Source organism: Platichthys flesus, chromosome 16 (assembly GCF_949316205.1).
Source record: "Platichthys flesus chromosome 16, fPlaFle2.1, whole genome shotgun sequence".
Classification (NCBI taxonomy): domain Eukaryota; kingdom Metazoa; phylum Chordata; class Actinopteri; order Pleuronectiformes; family Pleuronectidae; genus Platichthys; species Platichthys flesus.
In genome coordinates this window covers 1707599-1729048 of record NC_084960.1, presented here as the reverse complement: position 1 = coordinate 1729048, position 21450 = coordinate 1707599, and the positions used below count along the sequence as shown (strand labels likewise).

At 47.4% G+C, this 21450-nt stretch overlaps 2 protein-coding genes across 4 annotated transcripts in view; both read left to right on the top strand.

The window, feature by feature from the left end:
• Positions 1-7235, top strand: part of plppr2a (phospholipid phosphatase related 2a) — a 45593-nt gene extending 38358 nt beyond the window's left edge. Inside the window, exons 4-5 of the mRNA XM_062408085.1 lie at positions 3403-3475; positions 7091-7235. Coding sequence (XP_062264069.1) covers positions 3403-3475; positions 7091-7235 — 218 coding nt within the window. The remainder of the gene's footprint in view (positions 1-3402; positions 3476-7090) is intronic.
• Positions 6935-20783, top strand: tlcd4b (TLC domain containing 4b). Of its 3 annotated transcripts, none has more exons than XM_062407284.1 (7): positions 6935-7279; positions 10993-11145; positions 13068-13157; positions 15845-15903; positions 16120-16214; positions 16362-16435; positions 16537-20783. In XM_062407284.1, exons 2-7 carry the CDS (start codon positions 11000-11002, stop codon positions 16904-16906), a joined length of 834 nt encoding a protein of 277 aa, XP_062263268.1. In that variant the 5' UTR covers positions 6935-7279; positions 10993-10999; the 3' UTR covers positions 16907-20783. The 3 variants fall into 3 exon arrangements, with proteins under 3 accessions (XP_062263268.1, XP_062263269.1, XP_062263270.1); XM_062407285.1 differs by lacking the exon at positions 6935-7279 and adding an exon at positions 8256-8404; XM_062407286.1 differs by lacking the exons at positions 6935-7279; positions 10993-11145 and adding an exon at positions 12791-12961.
• Positions 20784-21450: the final 667 nt, after the last annotated feature.

Genomic DNA, 21450 nt, shown 5'->3' with positions numbered 1-21450 from the left:
GCTCTTGAATAAAGACAGGAGACACACACACACACACACACACACACACACACACACATTAATGACCTCTCTCAAGCTCAAACTTCTTCAGTGTAGATATTCTGAATTCCAGTTCAGCCTTCCAGGTTAAATATAGACGCCATAAACCGTAGAAATGTGTTTAAAACACTGCTCCAGACGTCTGCAGTTTTCTGTTTGAAGTCGCGGAGCCGACATAAAACAGTGAAGCCTCGGGTTTCAGACTTTGAATATTTCACTTTGTGTGAAAATACGTGTGGAACATGGAGATCAGGAATCTGTGAGTTTCTGACTTTCTGATAAAAAAATATAAACTTGAAATTCACCTTCTCAGGGAAAAATTGGGAAACGTGTTCAAATAAAACCTCAGATTATCGTTTGTTCCTTTTTCAACTGGTCAGTGTTGTATGTGTTTATAATTTTGCAAAGGTAACATCTCGTCTGAATCACACAAACACACACACACACACACACACACTCACACACACTATGAGGCTGGTGTGTCTTTGGACAGAAGTGTGAAGACTGGAGCTTCAGCCCTGAGGTTATACATGTACCCTGTGTCACAAACACACACACACACACACACACACACAGACACATACACACACACACACACACACACACACACACACACACACACACACGCACTCACACATGTGACAGTGAGCTGGGTTGCAGGTAACCCGGAGTGACAGCTAGGTGTCTGCAGGACGCTGCCCAGACGTGCGAGGAGCGCCACAGCTGGACCGGCTCCCAGATGTGGCAGGGTTCATCAAACACACACACACAGCGTAAACACACACACAAACACACACACACACACACACACACACACGCCAGATGTGGCAGCGGGAGTCATAACACAGAAGGCCCCAGCTGTTCATGTGTCAAGAGGAAGGAGGACCAGCTCCACCTGTCAGGTGCTGCTCGTCAAATGTCCTGGGAGGACAACTGGGGTTAAGTCCTTCTGACACTGGTTACCTGTCAGTGTAAAGAATGATGAGTGTGTGTGTGTGTGTGTGTGTGTGTGTGTGTGTGTGTGTGTGTGTGAGAGAGAGAGTGTTTGTTTGTGTGTGTGTGCACATGTATTCTCTCACACAATCTTTTCTTCAGCACTGTGTTAGTTTTTGTCGTGAGTTTAGTTGTGTTTTTGTGTGGGCGAAGAATAGACTGTGCACAAACTTATGAATACCCCCTTCCCCCCCCTCCCTTTCTGACGCCTCCACTCACACCAACGCTCACTAACTTACTGGGACCTGCCACTGGCTGCTCTGCCTCCCATCACAGACCCACTGCTTCACTCCAGCACCACGTTGTGTAACGTAGAACGAAGCTGCAGGAGTCTGTCAGGTGGGATCTGTACGTTTGAAGAGGAGCTTCTCTCTCTCCTTCCTCTGCTCTCTCTCATAAACACAGCACTGAACTGAAGGAACAGCCATTGAGTGAACGGCTCAGGGAGACGGTATCATGTCTGCCATCTTGTGTGCAGTTTCAGAATAACAACCACTGAAGATGAACTGACGCTGATGAAGGACAAACAGACCTTTGGTCCTTGGGGCTGAACAAGATCTCTTAGCTGGGATTGATTAGAGAACCAAGGGGAAAGTGGGGGGAGGTTTATTTGTTTCATGTGTGAGATTTATTGCGTGAAGTTGCACATATGTGTATTTCTTCACTAGGGAGAGGCGGTGGTCTAGTGGCAGAAACTTGGACTATGGGCAGAGAAGGTCTCTGGTTCGACTCCACGGAGAGACAACAAAAGACGAACCTGGATTGATCTGTCCAAAAATCCAAGAGTCTCCCTACCCTGTCTAGTGCCCCTGAGCAAGGCACCTTACTCCCCCAACATCTGCTCCCTGTGTGCTGTACATGGTCACTCACTGCTCTGTGTGTCCTGCACCAGATGGGTTAAAAGCAGAGATTATATTTCCCTAGGTGTCTGTGCATGTGTTTGGGACTAATAAATGCATCTTAATCTTAATTTCATTTCTTCAGTTCTACATGCACGTGTCAATAGTTTTCATCTTCTACAGTTCACCTGTGACTAGAACTCTTCAGGTGTCATGTCTGTGAGGAGCTGAGGAGGCTGCAGATTTAACCAGACATGTTATTTTATACATGTGAGGCTACATGATGTTGATGGAATGTAAAACGTTGGATTTAATGTTGTGCTATGCTTCTAGTTTTGGGAGAAAGTTAATCAGCATTTTGATGTTTGCAGCTTATGTTTAAAAGAACGACTCTATATCTTCAGCCTCTTTGGTTTCTTCTGTGTCAGGACCGTGATGTCCTCAAAACCCTTCAACTTGGACCACATAAGAAACTCCGCTGGCTCCATTTTAGTTTGAAAACTCCAGGTGTGCGTTCTGATCTGGACGGGCAGAAGCCGAGAGCACGTAGACACTTGCTGATTGTGTATTTTCAGTCACGACACATCCTCGGCTGATTCGCCAGGCTCCCGACTGGAGGAAAACAAGCAGCATGAATAATCATTACAAGTGTTACTGACCCTGTTGTCTCTGCTCACAGCTGTTGTGCTGTTGAATTCTGTGTTGAGACACAATGACACAACTCTTTACAGGACACAAAATATTATTCAAGCATTCTGCAGCAGGTCCTGTTTTCGAGTCACGTTATTTATGATCTGTGATTTTAACTTTTTGTCTCGTACACTCCACCCTCCTGCCACCAGGAAACTTCAGGGAAACATCTGAGAGTTCATAGGCCACTAATGTGTATATCAGAGAAGACTTATTATTCATATAGTGTAAAATGTCTCATCATGGTCTGTTTGTGAAGGATCATGAGAGGTTTTCCCAGCAGCCACCCCCCCTCCCCCCCCGGCTGCAGCACAGTCACTACATCTCGACCTTCCTCCCACGGCTGAAACACAACAATTCAACCTAAGACACATTTAAACTGTTTATTTGTCTGAATAATGGATGTTTTTCACCCACTACCTGCACCAGGGCGCTAATTAGTCTCCTCCTGAGACAATCAAATGTTTTAAGCCTTGCTCAGTTCAAACATTGCTCAGAGGGCCCGGGGGAGGCTAATAATTACTGTAATTAAAGCATAATGATTTATTCTGCCAAGTGTTTTCTTGGGATTACAGATAATGTTACTGTATTAAACGTGCACTGTTCAAAACCCTCCTCGTATAATGGAGAGCAGAGGAAAACACTGGATTAGTCAATTAATTAATAGTGAAATATCGGTTTGTTAATGCTGCAGAAATACAATTAATTCCAGAAGAAAGTATTCTAGATTTTCCCTATCTCTGTTTTTGTGGCTTCTTTTTCCTTGTGTGTTTGATGTTTGCTATCCAGGTGATTTCATTAACCTCTGTGGCTTTTCCCTGTGTCTCACTGTGTTTTATAGGTTATCTCAGAAAAGATCCGATCAAGGCTCCGAACGCCTCTGACCTCGGGGCAGAGCCGCTGACATTTCCTGTGTGAGTGGAGCTTTGTCTCATGACTGCATCTGATCCACCGGAGAGGAGACAGCGACTGATCCTCGACTTCTGCTCCGGTCTCATTTCTACTGAAGCAAACGAGTTGAGACTTTGATTATTTAACTCTGTTTCCAGCAGAGGAAAGAATCATATGAATCCTGAGTTGGAGTTTTCTATGAGAAGCTCAGAGTAAATGGTCGTTTACAGAAAGAGATGTTCATGGTGAGGATTCAGGATATACTGATGTCATCATGAATCCCACCTCGTTAGAATATTTGGACGAAATACAAAAATACTATTAAAAATGCATTTGTTTGTTACTGCTGTTTTGTTAATTCAATAATATACTATTAGCCTTGGAACTGATGTTTTGTGTTTCCAGTGTTGGATGAAAGTCAACAATGGATTAAAAGTGATACGGAGCCAAAATGTAGACGTGGACAGAAATCGTTTTAGTTTCAAAATGCTGTTTTCAAACAGAAACGTAGACACATGGATGTAGCCGGTCTATCTCTGGTCTCTGATAGCTGCAGGTGCTAACTCTGGTTGTTGGTGTGTGATGTGAGATTCAAGCAGGTCCTAATATTCCACATTTGGCATCAGACGTGTCATTTAGCTTATTATAAGTTTGTGTAGCATCAAAATGATTTCACATCTGTTATTTCACGGTGTGGAAGCTCTCTCGCCTCTTGGTATATAAAAGCATCAGGTCCTTCCAGCCGAGCTGCTGACCCTCGGGACAGGAGCACTTTGTCGACGCCTCTACTCAGCAGGGAGTTACTTCACTTAACTGGATCTTCTCCTCCATGTGATTTACCAGCTCACCTCACCACGTGCAAAGGTCTAAACTATAACTATATATATAAACCTCTCTGCTCGGCATATGGACCTCCTCTGCGGGGCAACAGTAAAACCAATTAAATCTTTGTTCTGGGCTACGAGCCAATCACCTCGCTGCTTCCAGCAAACCTTGTCAAGGTTGGAAAAAAAGTCAGAAACCCACTTCACACAGTATTTATGCTTCGTGTGAACAGAAGCAACATGGATGGCACCGACCCAGAGACCCGGCAGCCTGCAGAGTTCTGCCCTTCATCCAGTCTCTGGCCTGGAGGAGAACAGCCTGTTGCCTGTGGGGAGGTGAAGTCTCCCGCTGTATTAAACTGTTCTCCTGATATGATAAACTGTTGATCTCTTCATCATCATCATTACAGGTTAATTACACCAAGTCGTCAGGGACAGGAGATTTTCCACCCTTGAAAATGTAGATTAACGAATTTCTTTAGCGAGGCTGACAAAGTTAATTCAATCAATCTGATAACAGAAGCTTTGAGAAGATGTATTCTTTCTTTGTGGAGCCGGTTAGAGGGTTTTTACAGCTGTATTCAGATATGAACTCTTCTGCCTTTACTGAAGCAGCAGGAGATTGTTGTGGTCAGACAAAGTTCCCAGTGAACGGAAAAATCTCCAGAGCATTCGGTGAGCCGTGGAGTTTGGTGCAGAGATGGAAGAAAACAGCAATACGACGACAAGAAGATGATGAAATACAACAGAATAAATGAAGTTACACTAGAAAATGAAACACAACACGTGTCTAACATTCAGAAAAGTTGTCCAAGTTACAAAAGACACAAAAGATGTCGCCTGTCTGATCTCGATATGTCGACCGCTCCAAGGTTTAACGTCTCTACCAGCACATGTCTGGACAAGAGTCGTGATCGAGCCTCGAGCCTTCAAATCATATTTCAAACAAATTACATTATCACCACTAACTCAGAGATACACACATTTTAGCAACACACTGAAAACACAGGCTGCACTACACTGTCGTCTGATTCACCGGATGTGGACTGTGGGTAAATACTGAGGTTCCAGCTTCAGCTTAGTTCACAACTTCATGTGATATGAAAATGATTCAGATCTTTTCATCTTTGGATCTTTACAAGTTTATGAAAAGGTTCTAATTCGGCTCTAATTCCTCCTTCAGGCGCAGGAGTCTGGACGTTGTGGCCTCTGGGAGACTTCTCATAAATACAAAAACAAACAGCTCAGGCATGCATGATGCAAATAAAGTCGACTAACGTGTCCTTGAGGGTTGTCACATCCGTACGACTCTTGTGTTTCATCGCTGACAAGCAACACAGCAAAGCTCATGAAAAGAAAAGTGGACACAGGAAGTTTTAAGTCAGTGTATTAAGTATAAACTGTTCTATTCTGAGTTTTATTTTGTTAATCTAGCCAGAAAGGAAGCTAGCACGCTAACAGCTAGTTGGTAATGTACATATTTGTCTTTCTCACTAGTAATGGATTGTAAAATGAGACTGACATGCATCAGATGTGCAACAGCAGCTGTTAGAAATGAATGGCAGATGTTCTGTTGTGAATACACACTGTACTGGAGCTTTTTTGACCCATGTGTGTAAGAGTGATTTAAAAATACACAACTTACATAAAGAGAGAAGGATCCATTTAATCTCACCTTCTGTGTTAGAATTCAGATCTTGTCTGTCGGGTTTTTAGTGTCACGCAATGTAAGCCCACAGCCTGTGTGTGTGTGTGTGTGTGTATGTGTGTGTGTGTGTGTGTGTGTGTGTGTGTGTGTGTGTGTGTGTGTGTGTGTGTGTGTGTGTGATGGCGGTGGAACCAGACAAACAACCTTAGCTCAACGTGACATTGTACAGAATGACTCAGGCCTCATGACATAACAAAGAATAACCCCCCCCCCAACTATGACCTCCGGCTTCAGGATCTGGCTCATTATCTCAGACTGAGTGAACATTTCCTCCCACATTCCAATGTACACTGTGGCTAAAGGTAATTCGCTGTCACTTGTCTAGTCGGCAAGCCGCGACATTAAAATTCCAACCAAACCGGCGTCATTTACACCATGTCTTTAACCACATGTCAGCTGTGATCCTCCCGCCTGGAGCCACGTTCAGGCTCTCGCGTAACGGTAGCGTTAGCTGCAGTTTCTTCTGAGGATCACTGATATCAATCAATCAATCAATCAAACTTTATTTGTATAGCCCATATATATATCGTCAGGTGCCCCGCGAGCGTGTGGCAGGAGGGCGACAGTGGACATTTAGACAAAAAACTTGGTGAACTGTAAATGACGGCAGTTTGAGTCCAATATCAATGTCGGGGATTGTGGACACTTGGATCACTGCATTTCGTTGTATAAGTACTTGTACTGTGCAATGACAATAAAGTTGAATCTAATCTAATCTAATGACGCCACAGGAGCAGTTGTAGTTAGGAATAGTGATGAGTAAATAATTATTGAATTTTCTTTTTTTGGTGAACTATCCCTTAAAATCGTGGCCCCCCTATGTTGCCCCCCTGAGATCCGCCCCTGAAGACGGAAGCAGCGTGGCCTTTGTTCCTCAATGGGCGTGGCCTGTGCGCAGGGGAGGCGGCGGGCGCGCGCACGGCCACACGGACGGAGTGAAAGAGGCTGCGTGCTGACGTCACCGCTCGCTCCTGTCAGTCAACGCCAAAATAAGAAACCGAGGAGAAACTTTTCCGCCGAGCTCGCGTGAGATCGATCGCCCGGAGGAGAAGCCGCGAGGCCGCCGTGTTGTCCCCGTGTTGTCCCCGGGGCTGTGATGGTCGTAGTCCGGCCGCGACGCCGCCCAGGAGCCCGTGTTTCCCCCTCTCCTCTGCCGGGGACGCTCGCAGGGAGGCTGCGGGGCTGGAGCCGCGTAGCCGAGCGCTGCTAGCTAGCGTCAACCAGTGGGACCGTGGAGCGACCGGAGGCTGATCCGGGCTCGTCCGCCTGACACAGACCTGTGCGCCGGGGAGCAGGTAACCGGGGCCCCCTTCCTCCGCCTCCTCCGCCTCCTACACCCGCGGCATGTCGTGTTGTTTCTGCCTAAACCCGAGGTCTGTGCAGCCGGTAGCAGCGTCGGGGCTGCAGCGGCTCCAGCGGTGAGCAGCGGTGCTCCTAGCAGCGTTAGCCCCGGTGGTAGCTGTGATTCCCCGGCTCGGCTGCTCGCTCCAGCACGTCCCGTCTGGTCGGTGTGAATCACGTTCATAACCCCGGCGTCTCTCCGCCATGCTGTGTTGTGGACTGTGTCGTGTCTCTGTGGAACCAGAGGGAGAACCAGTCCTCATGATGCTGCACGAACCAGTTGCCTCCGCTCAGTGTGCACGTTGGATGGCAGCTGGTTGTGCGTGTGGCCGGGAGCCTGCAGGCGTGATGTGCACGTTTCTTTCACCTATAGATTCCGGTTATTTATCAGTATTCACGCCCCTGACCCCAGGCCAGCCTGCAGCATTAGCGGGGACCACCGGGGATCTTCAGGGGCTGCTGCTGCTGCTGCTGCTGCACCGATCCTGGGTCTGTGCACCCGGTGTGGGGAGGTGCAGCACTGCGGTAGACTGGGGTTTTGGATTTCCACAGGACATTGAACTGCTATTATTTATGTTTGGTCGATATGTCACAGGGTCACGGTTTGATGACAGTGCAGCGGGACAAGGTCAAACCCTGGACGGCAGATCTGCTCTCCTGTCCGGGCTGTCAACCGCAGTGAGCAGGCTCTGTGTGCTGCTTCCTCCTCCTCCTCTTCCTCCTCTTCCTCCCATGGGGCAGTGTAGTGATCCAGGCCTGCCAGGTGAAGAATGCCAATGAATTATTCAGGCACATGCTGCATACGATCAACGTGGCCGGGGGGAATGTGCACATGTAGCTGCTGCTCTGGGGGGGGGGGGGGGGGGGCAATGACCAGCCTCAGCCTCCCTGGTGAACTTGGTGGTTTAGAGAAGGAGGCACTGGAAAGGTCAGTGGGAGTGTCAGGAAACGTGTACTTTAGGTTCAAATCCAGACTTCTATGCACCTTGTATTGGTCCAACACTTCAGTTTCCCATTGACGTGTGAGGAAGCAGCCAGAGGTGTCAGACGTGTTCGACAGGACTGTTCAGAGGATTCAGGTGAGGGGTGAAGCACTTTGGCGTCGGCCCTTAACTTGTCTCATCTTTGTCTGCATCTTACAGGCGTACGGCTGCTCTGCTTCATCCGCTGGGAACTTTTCTGGATTTCAATCCGGCTGTTTTCTCACATGGCCTCACCGGCAAGTCCTGGGAAATGTCCGGTAGCAACTGATCTGCCTGAATGTGGAATCAGTTTTAAACCAATGCGAGGGATGGCAGGTTTATTTGTAGAGCGGTGTATAACGTGATGTGGATCTGTTGAGGGCAGATAGATTACACTTTAGATCTAAACCAGTTGGAAAAACATGGTCATTGATATTCATACGCTGCATATCTGTGTTGTTTACGCAGCCTGATTCCACCATGAGGTTATTTGTACTTCTGTTACTGGTTGATTGGTTTGTTTGTTTGTTTGTTAATGAGGGAACACAACACACTGAGGTCATATTAAACCCCAAACAGTGAAAGCAACTGAACCGTGTAAGAAATGAACAATTATTTGCAGAAGCCATCAGGGAAGTCTTCAGCATTGATTTTTAAAAGCACTTCCCCGTCAGCTTGTTCCACTTGTGTAAAACTAATTCCACTCTGCACATCTTTCAAATCCTTGTGAAGAGTGCCCCTGAGCATGGCACTAATCCTCAGCAGCACTCACAGAACTGTCTGGAGGTGCTCGGCCTTCTCTGAGAGCGTGTTCGTGTTCTTTGTGTTCCGCCGTGCAGCGTCCGGACACTGGACATTTTAGATTAAAAATAGAACTTCATGTAGGCTGCATGCCTCCAGTATCACGGGTTGTCCAAAGGGCAACTACTTAGGTTGCTCTGCACTCGCAATGCCTTCACAAAATACACCACTGCATTGTGGTGTGACCACGTTGTGAGTGTGTGCGTGTGTAAGTAATCTTCCCCTTTCACAAGGCTAATCGGCAGCGCTGTGGAAATAAGTGGTTTTAAATCACTTGCATAACTTACAGTCAGTGGTTTAATCAGAATTCTGTGAATGTGTCGGGGCAGAGTCCAGACCAGCACAGGTACAGTATGTTGCAACAGCTAATGTTACTCAACAACAAATGAGATGTCATCGTTTCCTCTGAAACGTGTGTTTGTTTTTTTTTAACAATCCGATTCCCGCAGATTCATAATTGGAGTTGTTTTGATATTGATGTGGACAGATTTGCTGAACAGGTGTAAACATCTATTGAGATTAAAGAGTCTGAGAAACGAGGCCTGATGCAAATCTCTTTAAGTTGATAGTGATGACAGGCTTTAAACTTGTTTTAGAAATATAAATTACTGGACTTGCTTTGTATTGTGTTCGTCTAGAGACAGACACCAGTGAGTCAGTGACCTCGAAACATCCAGAGAACAGAATCAAACCTTTTTTATGAATGTAAATAACTCTGGAACAGCAGTAATGATACAGTCTGAATAGAGGCATCAGTCTACAGAGAATTGGGGGGGGGGGGCATTGGAAGATTACATTTCTCCAGTTTCCTCATTTAACTATAGAACAAACTGACTGTTGCTGATTTTGCAAACCTGTGCTATTTCAGTTCATCCGCTCTGATTGTCTGTCATCAGAGGAGATGAGTTTCAGGTCCGGTTTGACCTCAGAGAGAATAAACACACAAACTGTGTGTGTGGATATTTTAACGAGGGATATTCCCACGTTTCTATTGGTCCAACACTGTATCTGTTTTTAGACAACAGCCATGGAAAATGTCTGGAAAGGTTTTTATGGATCCTCTTTTTCACCCTGAGATATTTGTGTTTTTACAGTTTGGTGTCTTTCACCTCACTATGATACTTTAGGGACCTGACAGGAAACGTTCTGGAGACTGTCCACAGAAACATTGATGTCCTCATATACAGACCCTCAGGAATATGTTCAGACTTCAGTGCACGTCTGAAAGCAGCTTTGGACACCTCTGTCTTTTACTTCTACATCTCGAAGCTGAATGATAGAATAAAGCTCAGATGGTTGTAACATTAATGAAAAGCTTTGTTGAAGCAGAACAGCCTCTGCCTCACGAGCTGAGCCACTTTCTTCATCTGGACAATCCTCTTTTTTTCTGCCCTCGCTCAGCCTTTTGTTTACTTCTCACGGATTGTTGCTGTGTCCAAACTAACTCGCTCTAATCCTCTTGCAAAATATACATAATAATATCGACCTTTTATTCCCACGCAGTGTTTTCTGCTGTATTCACTGCACCCACTAACTTTTGTTGTGTTTTCTCTCCCCTCTATTGCCCTTAACTCTAGTGCCTCTCCCCGGCCTCGGCTGCTCCTCTCCCCCTCTGTGGACAGCCCTGCTTGTCTCCAGCTCTCATGTTACTTGTCTTCGACCGCCCGTGTCTTCCCCCTTATTTCTTCTCCATCTGTTTCTTTTCTTCTCTCTGGACTGGAGGCACCACACCGGGCACCAGTTCCTCCTCTCACCACTGCCGTCGCCTCAGTTTCTCCTCCGCCTCTGCCCAGGATGACTGACAGTCATCGATTGAACCTGTCCATGTGTATCGCCTCACCCTCTCTGTGTCCTCCCACCCCGCCCCACCCCACCCGTCCCCTCTCCCTCCCTGTTTTGTCTAGGTGAGTGATGGAGACGAGGGAGTTGACCGTTGTAGCTGGCAGCTTCGTGAGTTTCCAGCTACTCTTCTCAGTGGCCAGCCCGCTGCTGTCGTCCGCCATCGCCCCGGGCTATGGACGGCTGCCTCACACCAAACTGACCGAGTGGAACTCCAGGTATGTCCCAGGATCACACCGGTGTCTCTCCTGCAGACACACACACTACTTTGATCCTGCCAACCACGTGGAAGCCGGAGCTGGACAGTTTGCCAGCTCAGCACCTAATCAGAGTTCCAGTGCAAGTCAATACAAAAGGTTATCGTGTGGTCGTGTGTGACTGCAGATACAACCCCTCGTTATCAAGTGAACCTTAGTCAGCCAACTGGGCCAGAGAGGGCAGCCAGTGAAGTTTAAACTGGGAGATATTTATCTTCTTTCACACTGAGCGTCTGAGGAGAAGCCAACAAGCCTGGCTCCGTGTTTATCACAAAATGGAAATCGTGTTTAAAGTTTAATCTCCCTTAATTCCCCAAAGGAATAATTCATGGCTGGGAGGATCTCCAATCAAACTTGTGAATCTTTTCAATAGAAAGGGACTGTGGTATTCCCTCTTGCCCAAAAGGTAGAAATACTTCAACACCCAGAATGCACTGGGCCTCTCTCCTATTAGAGGATTGAACAGGGCTTCATGTTTGTAGGAGCCGGATTCCATTCAGCTCTTCAACCAGCATTTGGAGTGAAAAGTACGTGAAGTTAGAATCTGATATGAAACTGTACCACGTAGACACTTCTTCAAGATACTGTTGTTATGTCACACTGCCCCCCCCCCCCCCCCAGTGTTCTACGTGTGGAGTTGGACCCTGACGCCCCTCAGGCTCATCGTCATTCCACTCAGCTCCAGCTGTGAAAAACCACTCCCGTCAGGGGTGAAGTTCGGGGGGGGAATCATCTGTAGTTGTGTAACATCTGTCACTGAAGGTTCCCGGCTGTTTCTTCTTCTTCTCTCAGTCGTCCACATGTGCTCGCAGATGATCGCTGATTCACACAACCATCGTTTACATTAGCCCATTAGTGCCGAGGGTATTGACCGGAGCCTTGAAAGCAGGCCAGGCCTTTAGAGTGGCCTGCTGTTGCGTAACAGCCTGCGCTCTGTGTCAGCGTGTTGTTTATGTAACCACAACTTAAGAGCAAGTGGAAGAGGGAGGAGGCTTTTCCAAAGAAAGAACAGGGTCAGTGTCAAACACAGCTTGGTAATATATTCCCTCTACTTTAGAGAAATGATTCCTTTAGTGTTTACAGTTATAATTAGGAAGATAAGAAACAGAAAGTCTCTAAAGCTGCTCTCGTTTTCTTTTGAGGACAAATCATACGTCTGGTGTCAACTGAGTTTCAGAGCTGCTAATAGTAGAAGTTTAGAAACACTGTTGAGTTTGATAACTCCGGGTCTGAGGAGCAGAACCTGAGATGTTTGGACTTGATGATTCGATTCTACTTTAACCAGTCGTCTTAGCTAACAGCTGTTGTGGAGTTAAATTTGGCATTTTACTATGTTTCTACTGTTTACACCGACATGGGAATGCCCAGTGTACACGAGCGGTCATTTAATATGTATTTTCAGATATATTGTATAAGACTCACAACAGAGACGCACAACTTTAAGGACACATGGTTCTACAAACTCCCCTCAGCCAAGTTCCTCCACGTCCGTTCCGCTCTCAGACACTTGACTCTGACACAACAGTGGACTCTCACTCGGCCGGGCTCAGGCCCAGCAGCTGTTGCCTGTAGCGGGGGGGGGGGGGGGGGGGGGTCAGTGTCCTCCTCCTCCAGAGGCGGTGTCAGATCAGGAAATGTGCTCCTGGTGGAGGACAGATAAGAGATACCTGGACCTCAGTATCTCGTCTGTGGCCCAGATAACTGATCCAAAGTTCAGGGGCGCTGCTGATGAAAGGGGAGATGCACCCGGGGGAGAACGTGGATGTAATTTCAAACTGTATGTAAATGATGGACAGCTGGGACGTTTACCCTTTTTTAAAAACCTGTATTACTCTGCCATCATGTTTACTGAATTGATTTTTTGTGTGTGTGTCCTTCCTCAGGTTGGTGTCGACCGTGCACGCTCTCGTTGTGGGTCTGCTCTGTTTGTATATCTTGTGGTTCGATGACGATGTCAACGCCAACCCCGTCTGGTAGGAAAACAAGAACTAACTCACAGTTTAAATACACAACAACATTGTTGTGTTACAAAATAATCCAACATGTGACCTTCAAATCCAATAAATAGCCTCATAAACAGAAATGATCCTGTATGGCCGATAAGGCAAAGGTAGTCACAAATCATATGTGGTCATTGTAGCAGGCTCAAAAGAAGGGAGGCGATTTGAATGCTTGAGATGCCTCCAGGGGAAACCGGTCCTCTCACAGCTGCTCTTTACGAGCGGCAGGGGGGGGACAGATGAGGGGGAGAAGAGCGAGGGAGGTGCAGAGCAGTAAGGAACGTCCGGGCTGGTGGTTGAATACCTTTTGGTGAGATGGAGACGGTGTTCCTCTCATCAGAGGGAGAGCGAGAGGGGGGGGGGGGGGAGAGAGGATCTGAGTCTCCAGTGAGTTGTAGATTCTCTCTTTGATTATCGTCTGTCCAGTCGTCTCTCCGTCTTCCCCCCCGCTCTGCTGCTGCTGCTGTTATTTTCATCATTGAATCCCGAAAATTAGAAATCTCTCCTTTCCATTATTTAAATCAGTCCTTTAAGACATTTATTTTCATCTCTCTCTCTCTCTCTCTCTCTCTCTCTCTCTCTCTCTCTCTCTCTCTCTCTCTCTCTCTCTCTCTCTCTCTCTCTCTCTCTCTCTCTCTCTCTCTCTCTCTCTCTCTCTCTCTCTCTCTCTTTCTCTCTCACCTCTCCTCTCCTGTATTCTTTCAACACTCCTTCCCTCTCTCTCTCTCTCTCTCTCTCTCTCTCTCTCTTTCTCTTTCTCTTTCTCTCCTCTCCTGTATTCTTTCAACACTCCTTCCCTCTTTCTCTCCTTTCCTCTCCCCTTTGTTTCACTTCCTCTCTGGCTTGCGGGCAGACAGACGTGAAACCCACCAACAAGGATCCTTTTCATTGCAAACAACAGCAGCCCAGTCTTCTCCCCCCCCCCACCATCTCATGCAGCAGCATCCCACATCTCAGGCTGTCGAATCAATGCAGCGCACCTCCCTCGCTCTCATTGTCTCTGTGTGTACACCCGTCGCCTGCCTCACTAAAGTGGTAAAAAGAAAGTGGGGTGGGGGTCAAGAGGGCCCCCCCCCCCTCCTGCTACCAATCTTCCTCTGAGTAGTCAGGTGCTTAGTGTCGTCCCTCCTCTTCAAGTCTATTCGTGTCCTTCTCACCACGTGGACTGGATTCTGAGGATTTAGTTTCTTCCTCATAATTTGAGCGTTTCAGCATTTGTCTCTTTGTGGGACCAGTTCCTGTGTCACTCCTCCTCCACTGTGCGGCTTCGTTTCCTCACTTCTCTCTGTTGAATTCCCCCCCCGGCGCCCGGCAGCACCGCTACTCGATCCCCGGCGGTCTCCTAATGCCTTACAGCTCAGCCCGTTGCAACAGAGGAGTGGTGCAAGCATTAATTCTCCGGTCAATCTGATTGTATTACAGCTCCACTAAGACCCGTCACACAGACGCATTGTTCTGCCCGCTGCTCTGGATGTGGCCGCTGTGGAAACCTGCTTTGTTTCCAGCTGCTGCTCAGACTCCTTCAGTGTCAGTGTGGCAGCGTGGCCTCTTATCATAATCCATTCAGGTAACACACAGGCTGCAGGTGAGACCACCGGGCCTCTGCTGAGATTCAGGATCGGCTGCTCTGGATCTGGAGTTAACAGTTGAGGGGTCATCAGAGGAGAGTGGAGGAGCTCATTTCAGACTTGTGTAGAGATTAAGACATTTTATTTCAAATATTCTGCAGTCGACTTGTAGAGGGACGGAAAATACATTTACTCCATTTATTCAATCGTTCTTGAGGTTTTACTTTCCTTTTCTGGAATGTTGTTTGATTTCCAGAAAGAATCCTGGAGAATCCTGACAGATATCCTGTCCAGTTATCTGTCCACTTCTACTTCAGATGGTGACTCATCAGCAGACACTTCATAGCTTCTCTGGTGAAGCCGGACAAGATCCAGAGACTTCAATGTATACGTGTGAAACACAAATGCAGTTAATGAGCCATTGTATAGTGTGTGGTTGTGTGTGTGTGTGTGTTGTGTAACACAAGCAGTCAGCTGGTCACTGGCTATACGATACCTGTGAGTGATACCAGGATCCGGTGTCTATTGACACAGACACATTCATTGTTATTTTGAACAGTTGCTATTTGCAAGGACACCGACCGGTCACCGTGCACCGGTGCGTGGACTCGACCGGTCACTGTTGATCCAGGCGCTTTGCCAGAGGAGGGCACCGAAGAGTCAACAGACGTGGATGAGTCGTCCATTCACAGCAGAGCAGCTCGACCTGGTCTCTGCTCTCGTCAGCGTCCTGCTCTATTTAATCAGTGTCCGAGGGTAAAGCTCATCAGCAGCAGATAATCATCAGACCATCAACCTTCAGTGACCTGACTGGTTCGTGATGAGGGTGTTAACATGCTTTCATTCAGGATTAACTTCTCCTCTAAGCTGTAGCCTCTGAGTGTCTTTCTCTAGAAAATCAAAGAACGCCTTGAGCCAAACACAATGAAACTCTATCCGTACAGATGTAGATCTTTGATAAGAAGAATACAAATCACTCATGGTGGTTTGAGTTTTCTGGAATATGACAAAGCTTCCTCCTCCTCCTGTGTTTACCTTCAGGGTGGTGGAGTCAAAGTGGAAAACACCTTTTTAAACTCTGTTCTTTCACAGGGGCGAACCCGGGCTCGTCAAACTCAACGTGGCCATAACATGTGGTTACCTCCTCTACGGTGAGTCCTTCATTGGAAAAGTCAATCTGCACTTTGAAATATGAGATTCATATGTCAAAGGAAACGATATGAGCCCTTTTCTATTTTGTTTACCGCTCTATATTTGAGTCACTTTGAGAAACTGAAGATTTTAAGCCTAAAACATCTTTTTACACGACCGTCCTCCTTCACAATCAGACGTATCAGTGTCTGACCAACCTCTCCCCTGCCCTCTAGACCTTGTGCTGCTCGCCTGTAACTGGAGGACTATGGGGGACAGGTTTTTCGTCTGTCACCACTTGGCGGCGCTCTACGCATATGGATATGTGCTGGTGAGTCACTCCTCTAGATCCAGGGAGTAGAAAACCAAAATAGTAATTTAACAGACTGGGTGATTTAGGTGTTTTGCTTGTGTCATCATGATGATGTGTATTTTTAATAACCTGTGTGTGTCTGTGTGTGTGTGTGTGTCTGTGCAGAGTCGTGGCGTGCTTCCTTACTTTGCAAACTTTCGTCTTCTCTCGGAGTTGTCGACACCGTTTGTGAACCAAAGGTGAGTCACTCCTGTTTGTGAGTCCCTCTTTGTCCCGTGAGCTCCTCTGACTGAAACATGTCCCATCCTGACGTGTCCTCCTCCTCCTCCTCCTCCCTCAGGTGGTTCTTTGAGGCACTGAAGTTCCCCCGCGGACACTGGATGGTGGTGTCCAACGGCGTGGCCATGGCGGTGGTGTTCTTCCTGGTACGCATCGCCGTCATGCCGTCGTACTGGTTCAGCGTGTTCGCCACCTTCGGCACGGAGGAGTTCGATCGGCTGGGTTTGGGCGCCCAGGTGGCCTGGATCACCTCCTGCATCGCCCTGGACATCTTGAACACTATCTGGATGTACAAGATCAGCCGGGGCTGCTACAAGGTCATGATGGGGAGAGTGGGAGGAGGAGGAGGAGGAGGGCGGAAGGTGAAGGACGGAGCAGAGGAGTCCTCTTCCCCCCCGGACGGGAAGTGCGTCAACAACCACACGGACTAAAGAGACGTAGAGTACAGGACACAAGCAGGGAGGCAGGCTGCACTCAGCATCCTCCCCCCCCCCCGCTCCAAGCCCTACAGTTAGCCCCTGATCTCGTTGGCTACTGGACCCGGGCTCCGACTCCTCAGGCTCCGCCCCCGTCACCGGACGAGGAGACGGCTCTTTGACTGACTCAAGCACCAGCCTGGTTTTTCACCGACAGACTGGTTTCCTGCTGGGAGGCGGCTTCAGACAGAGCTCACAAGCACACGTTCAACTCCACTCGCCACCGCCGCCATTTTCCTCCCTCTCACCCCCCCCTCCCCGTCAGTCTCCTGTCACACTCGACTTCAGCCAAAGCCCACCCCTCTGAAGAGCCTGTGACCGACAGGAGAGCAATAATCCCGGAGGAACAACATCACGACGCTCACCGCTGTTTGTCCCCTCTAGACGACTTCCCTCTCTCGGTCGCGGCTGCTCCTGAAGAACGACCTCTTCTGTTTTTAATACCCTGTCCACGCTCGAGGAGCCCCCCCCCCCCCACCCCCCGTCAGACCCGTCAGACCCGTGCAGTGTTTGTGAATCTTACAGGGCTCTCATCTGGAACTCATCTGACCTCACGACAAAAAAAAAAAGAGACAGTAAAAACACCATAATGCCTCTTCTACAGTTTCACCTGCTGTGGCCTCCTTGTGACATGTGGCGCCTGCCGATATCACCAGCCCTCCAACCCTCCTCATGATTTGAATAAATATAAAGTAGAGCAGTGAGTATGCAGGAAAGGGAAAAGACACGCCCTCTAACACCTTTAACTTCACGCAGGACGATTTATGCCTTTTCAGTATTCATCAGGTCTCTTCAGTCTCTGTCTCAGTAACGCGTCTCAATCTAATATCAACATCCATCCATCGCAACCCTCTGCCTCACTGGACAGAGCTCCACCGTCCAGCTCCGACATTTGATTTGGTTCTACCTCTCCCCCGGCCTTACAGACACCCGGTCGATCCCTTTCCGTGTGATCTGATCAACTCCCTCTTTTCTTTCGACTCTTCTGTACGTAGCCTTCTGAGTGTGGTGTGTGTGTACTGGTGTCACTGGTGCAGAGGGGCCGTCTGCTGGGCCCAGGCCGTGCAGGGAAACGCAGTGACATCACTTTTCTCACTAAAACGTCCAGTCAGTGTCGAGCACCCCCCCCCCCCGAGGCTTTTTATACTTCCATTTATTCTCAGTAACCCTGAGGACCTGATGGAGGACAGGGGGTTCACACACACACACAGATGATAGCATGCTAACCACACACTGTACTTGGTGCCCTTCTCCAACACTGACGTGGTGCTCCTCTGTTTGCTGAATGTTAGCAAAATGACTTTTTTCAAATTCTTTTCTATCTACTACTCAGATTTATAATGGATGTACCGACCTGTGACAACAACATGCTGTCCAAAGCAATCTGCATGTTTGTTTTTTTCTTTCTGTATAAATGTATAAATCATGTCTCTATCGCATGGGGAGATTGACATATTTCTGTGATGCCTTAGTGAATAGTTTCTGTAGATGAATAACATCTAAACATGAATTGCATTGATCTAATGCTGAAATGGTTTGTCTTCCAAACACAGGTGATGTTTTTGCCTCTGGGAGGAAACTGACTGCATGAACGTTAGCTTCCTCTCTGCTGCCCTGCATGTCTGTACATAGTCTCACATACAGTAACTCTGCAGGAACCTTTCTCCCACTGTATGGCTCACTCACTGATCCTGGCCCGAGTTCTGCAGAATGGTTAAATTCAGTTTTCACAGGCGACGTCACGACAGACAGAAACACAAGAGGTTGAAGATACAGATGCTCTCATTTTGACTTCCTGTTTTTGTGTTTGCTTTAACGAGTCCTCCACCAGTACAGCATTGTGCTCCTGTGACACTTTCAGACTCACAATGTCAGTTGTTTGCTTTTTTGATTTTTAAAGGGGGAAAAGAGTCGATGCATTAGAACCAGAGATCTCCGTCGGGTTTCAAAAACACTATGAAATTACACTTGTCCATTGAGTAGTTGTAAATCTGCAGCCAGGTGTAACGAGACAGAGACTTTAAGAAGAAACACTGGAAAACCATAACTAGTTATCATGTTTTATTAACTCTATGAACTGTCTCCTCTGCTCCACACACATCAGATGGGAGCTGGCACTTAAGTTGATCTCTTTAATGGAGCTAATGGTTCAGTCCCATTAGCTTCACGTGGGTCGTGATAGATTCAGGAAGTCTGAGCACCCCCCCCAGCATCGTTATGCTCCCAGTGGCTAACTGGTGCAGAGATGAGGAGCATGTCCGCTTCACTCTTTATTCCTAACGTCTAGTTTCCATCCCCCCGTCACTCGAGGCATTTCTCTCATCGATCTTTGCACAGCTCCTCCCGGAGCCACACCAGGCTTCACCCGACCAGTACGTCCCAACGTCTGTGAACAAATCTGAAACCAGTTGGATTTCCCATTTAAGTATCCGTCGTTGCATAGTTGGTCTGAGAATGTGTGGAGGTGTTTTCACTGGAACCATGACTCAGCGATCTCCTGTTGTTCTGTCTGTCACCACGGGGGGAGGGGCCACAGTAACTCGTGCCTTCACACAAACGGTGGATGTGATTCAGGCAGATTTGGATTAGCATGATCTTTGTAATAAATCTCCAGTGATTGTTTCCCCTCTATGCCGTATGTATACTCTGTGTATATTTTTATAATCTGCCTGCACAATGATTAATCCGGCCAAGTATTATAATCCAAAACTGATCCGTCGTCAGGAGCCTGTTGTGTGTAGAATTTCTTTGTTGTGCTCCCCTGATTACAGAGGATGTGTGTGTCTGTGAATGTTGTGAGGGGTCGTCCAGTGGCATTACGATGAGCTCTGATGAAAACTGAAAATCAAACTATATATTTTTGACACGACCTCTCGTTCCTCCGGCCTTCTCAACGCAAAACTGTGAATAGACGTAGAATAAAAGCTGTAACTGTTCAGTCTAGATATTAACGTGATCGGGGGGGGGGTGGGGGGGTTTGACGACACGTCCTGCGGCAGCGTCACGCGTGTTCTGGAATGTCTTTTAGTTTGAACGTTGAAACTGAACTTTTGTACTTGTCAGGATTTTCTACAGAATATATTTCCAGCCCTGATATTTGTGCTGAATCTCAAAAACCTGGAGCTGCTTGGAAATCGACAGAATGAAGTGAAGAGGCTGAGACGGCACTTAGCACGGTGTCAGGTTAGAACAACCCGATTGCCTTTGTTCTTTTGGGGGAGGCCATTGTTCATTATGTTATATAATGAATATATTTAAAAATTAAATTTATATATATACATATATATCAGAAAGGTATAAGGAACCAGCTCTGATTCCTGATCTGAGATTGAGTACATTAAAACGAAGCTGCATTCAAATTGGTACTAATTCAGTTTATTGAGCTGCTCATCTCGAGGCTACACACGGTATCTAACAATTATAAGTGCTTCTCAAATCTTTGTTTTCAAATTTGATCCTGTACGAACAATGAAATGTGACTGATGGGTCTCCGGGGACGGCGGCTGTGGTGTGATGGTTTCAAAACGACTGGGAAAAAAAAAACCTTCAATCAAGTGACCTGCCAGTTTGTGTTTCTCCTGTTGAATGACTTGCCAATGTGGCTTATGTTCCCTCCTTTTTAATTTTGTCTCCTAATGCAATGCAATTTTCTTTCTGTGATTTTTTTTTTTGTTCCTCCTGGAGGTTTTAATGTGAAACAGCCGACACCTCCACACTGGCCTTGGGGGCCTCGTCTACAATCACCACTACTAATGATCATGTAATTGTAGTGCTGACAGCGGAGACTTACTTGAAAGTGTTAATCTTCAATAAAGTTGAAGACAAGCGAGAAGCTGCTGACGTGTGTTTTATTGTTATGATCATATCCGAGCCTCTGTTTGTGTTGTGTGTGTATTCATTGTCCTCTGAGTGATGATGTCATCAGGGGAGCGACCTGTTGACCCAGGCAGCCGGCTTGTTGTGTGACAGCTCTGCACCAGCTCGCCAAGACCTGCTACTGGGAGCTGGCATCAACACTGGGATCCTACTGGGAGCTGGCATCACCACTGGGAGCTTCTCTTTCCTTTTGAATTGTGTATGTGTGAGAGATGGAGAGACAAAGACGGAGTGAGACGTTCACAATGAGACGAAGGAGTAGAACAGGAGGTTTGCCTCAGGCAGGAGAGAAGGAAACATGTAAAGGAGCCATTTCGAAAGGTGGGGGGGGGGTCTGATCCACAGCTGGTCTGATTTAAACCACCTTGTGTGTGTTTGTCTCTGTGTGTGTGTGTGTGTGTGTACGTACCAATCGGTCAAGGGGCTTGGTCAGAGACTGCTCGAGCAGCTTTACCAAACATGGTCACGTAACAGAGGCTCAATGAAAATCTCCTCCTGCTACTACGGCACACATTCAGAGTGTGGACTCACACACTCACTCACACACAGACTCACACAGGGTGGATATCATCACCTGCGTGTTGTGTACACACAGACGCACACCTGAAGTCTGTCGTCGCTCT

Coding starts and splice junctions, on each gene's coding strand:
- tlcd4b (XM_062407284.1), top strand. CDS start 11,000: ATGGAGACGAGGGAGTTGACCGTTGTAGCTGGCAGCTTCGTGAGTTTC. Junction 11,146..13,067: donor CTGACCGAGTGGAACTCCAG/GTATGTCCCAGG, acceptor GTCCTTCCTCAG/GTTGGTGTCGACCGTGCACG. Junction 16,436..16,536: donor ACACCGTTTGTGAACCAAAG/GTGAGTCACTCC, acceptor CTCCTCCCTCAG/GTGGTTCTTTGAGGCACTGA.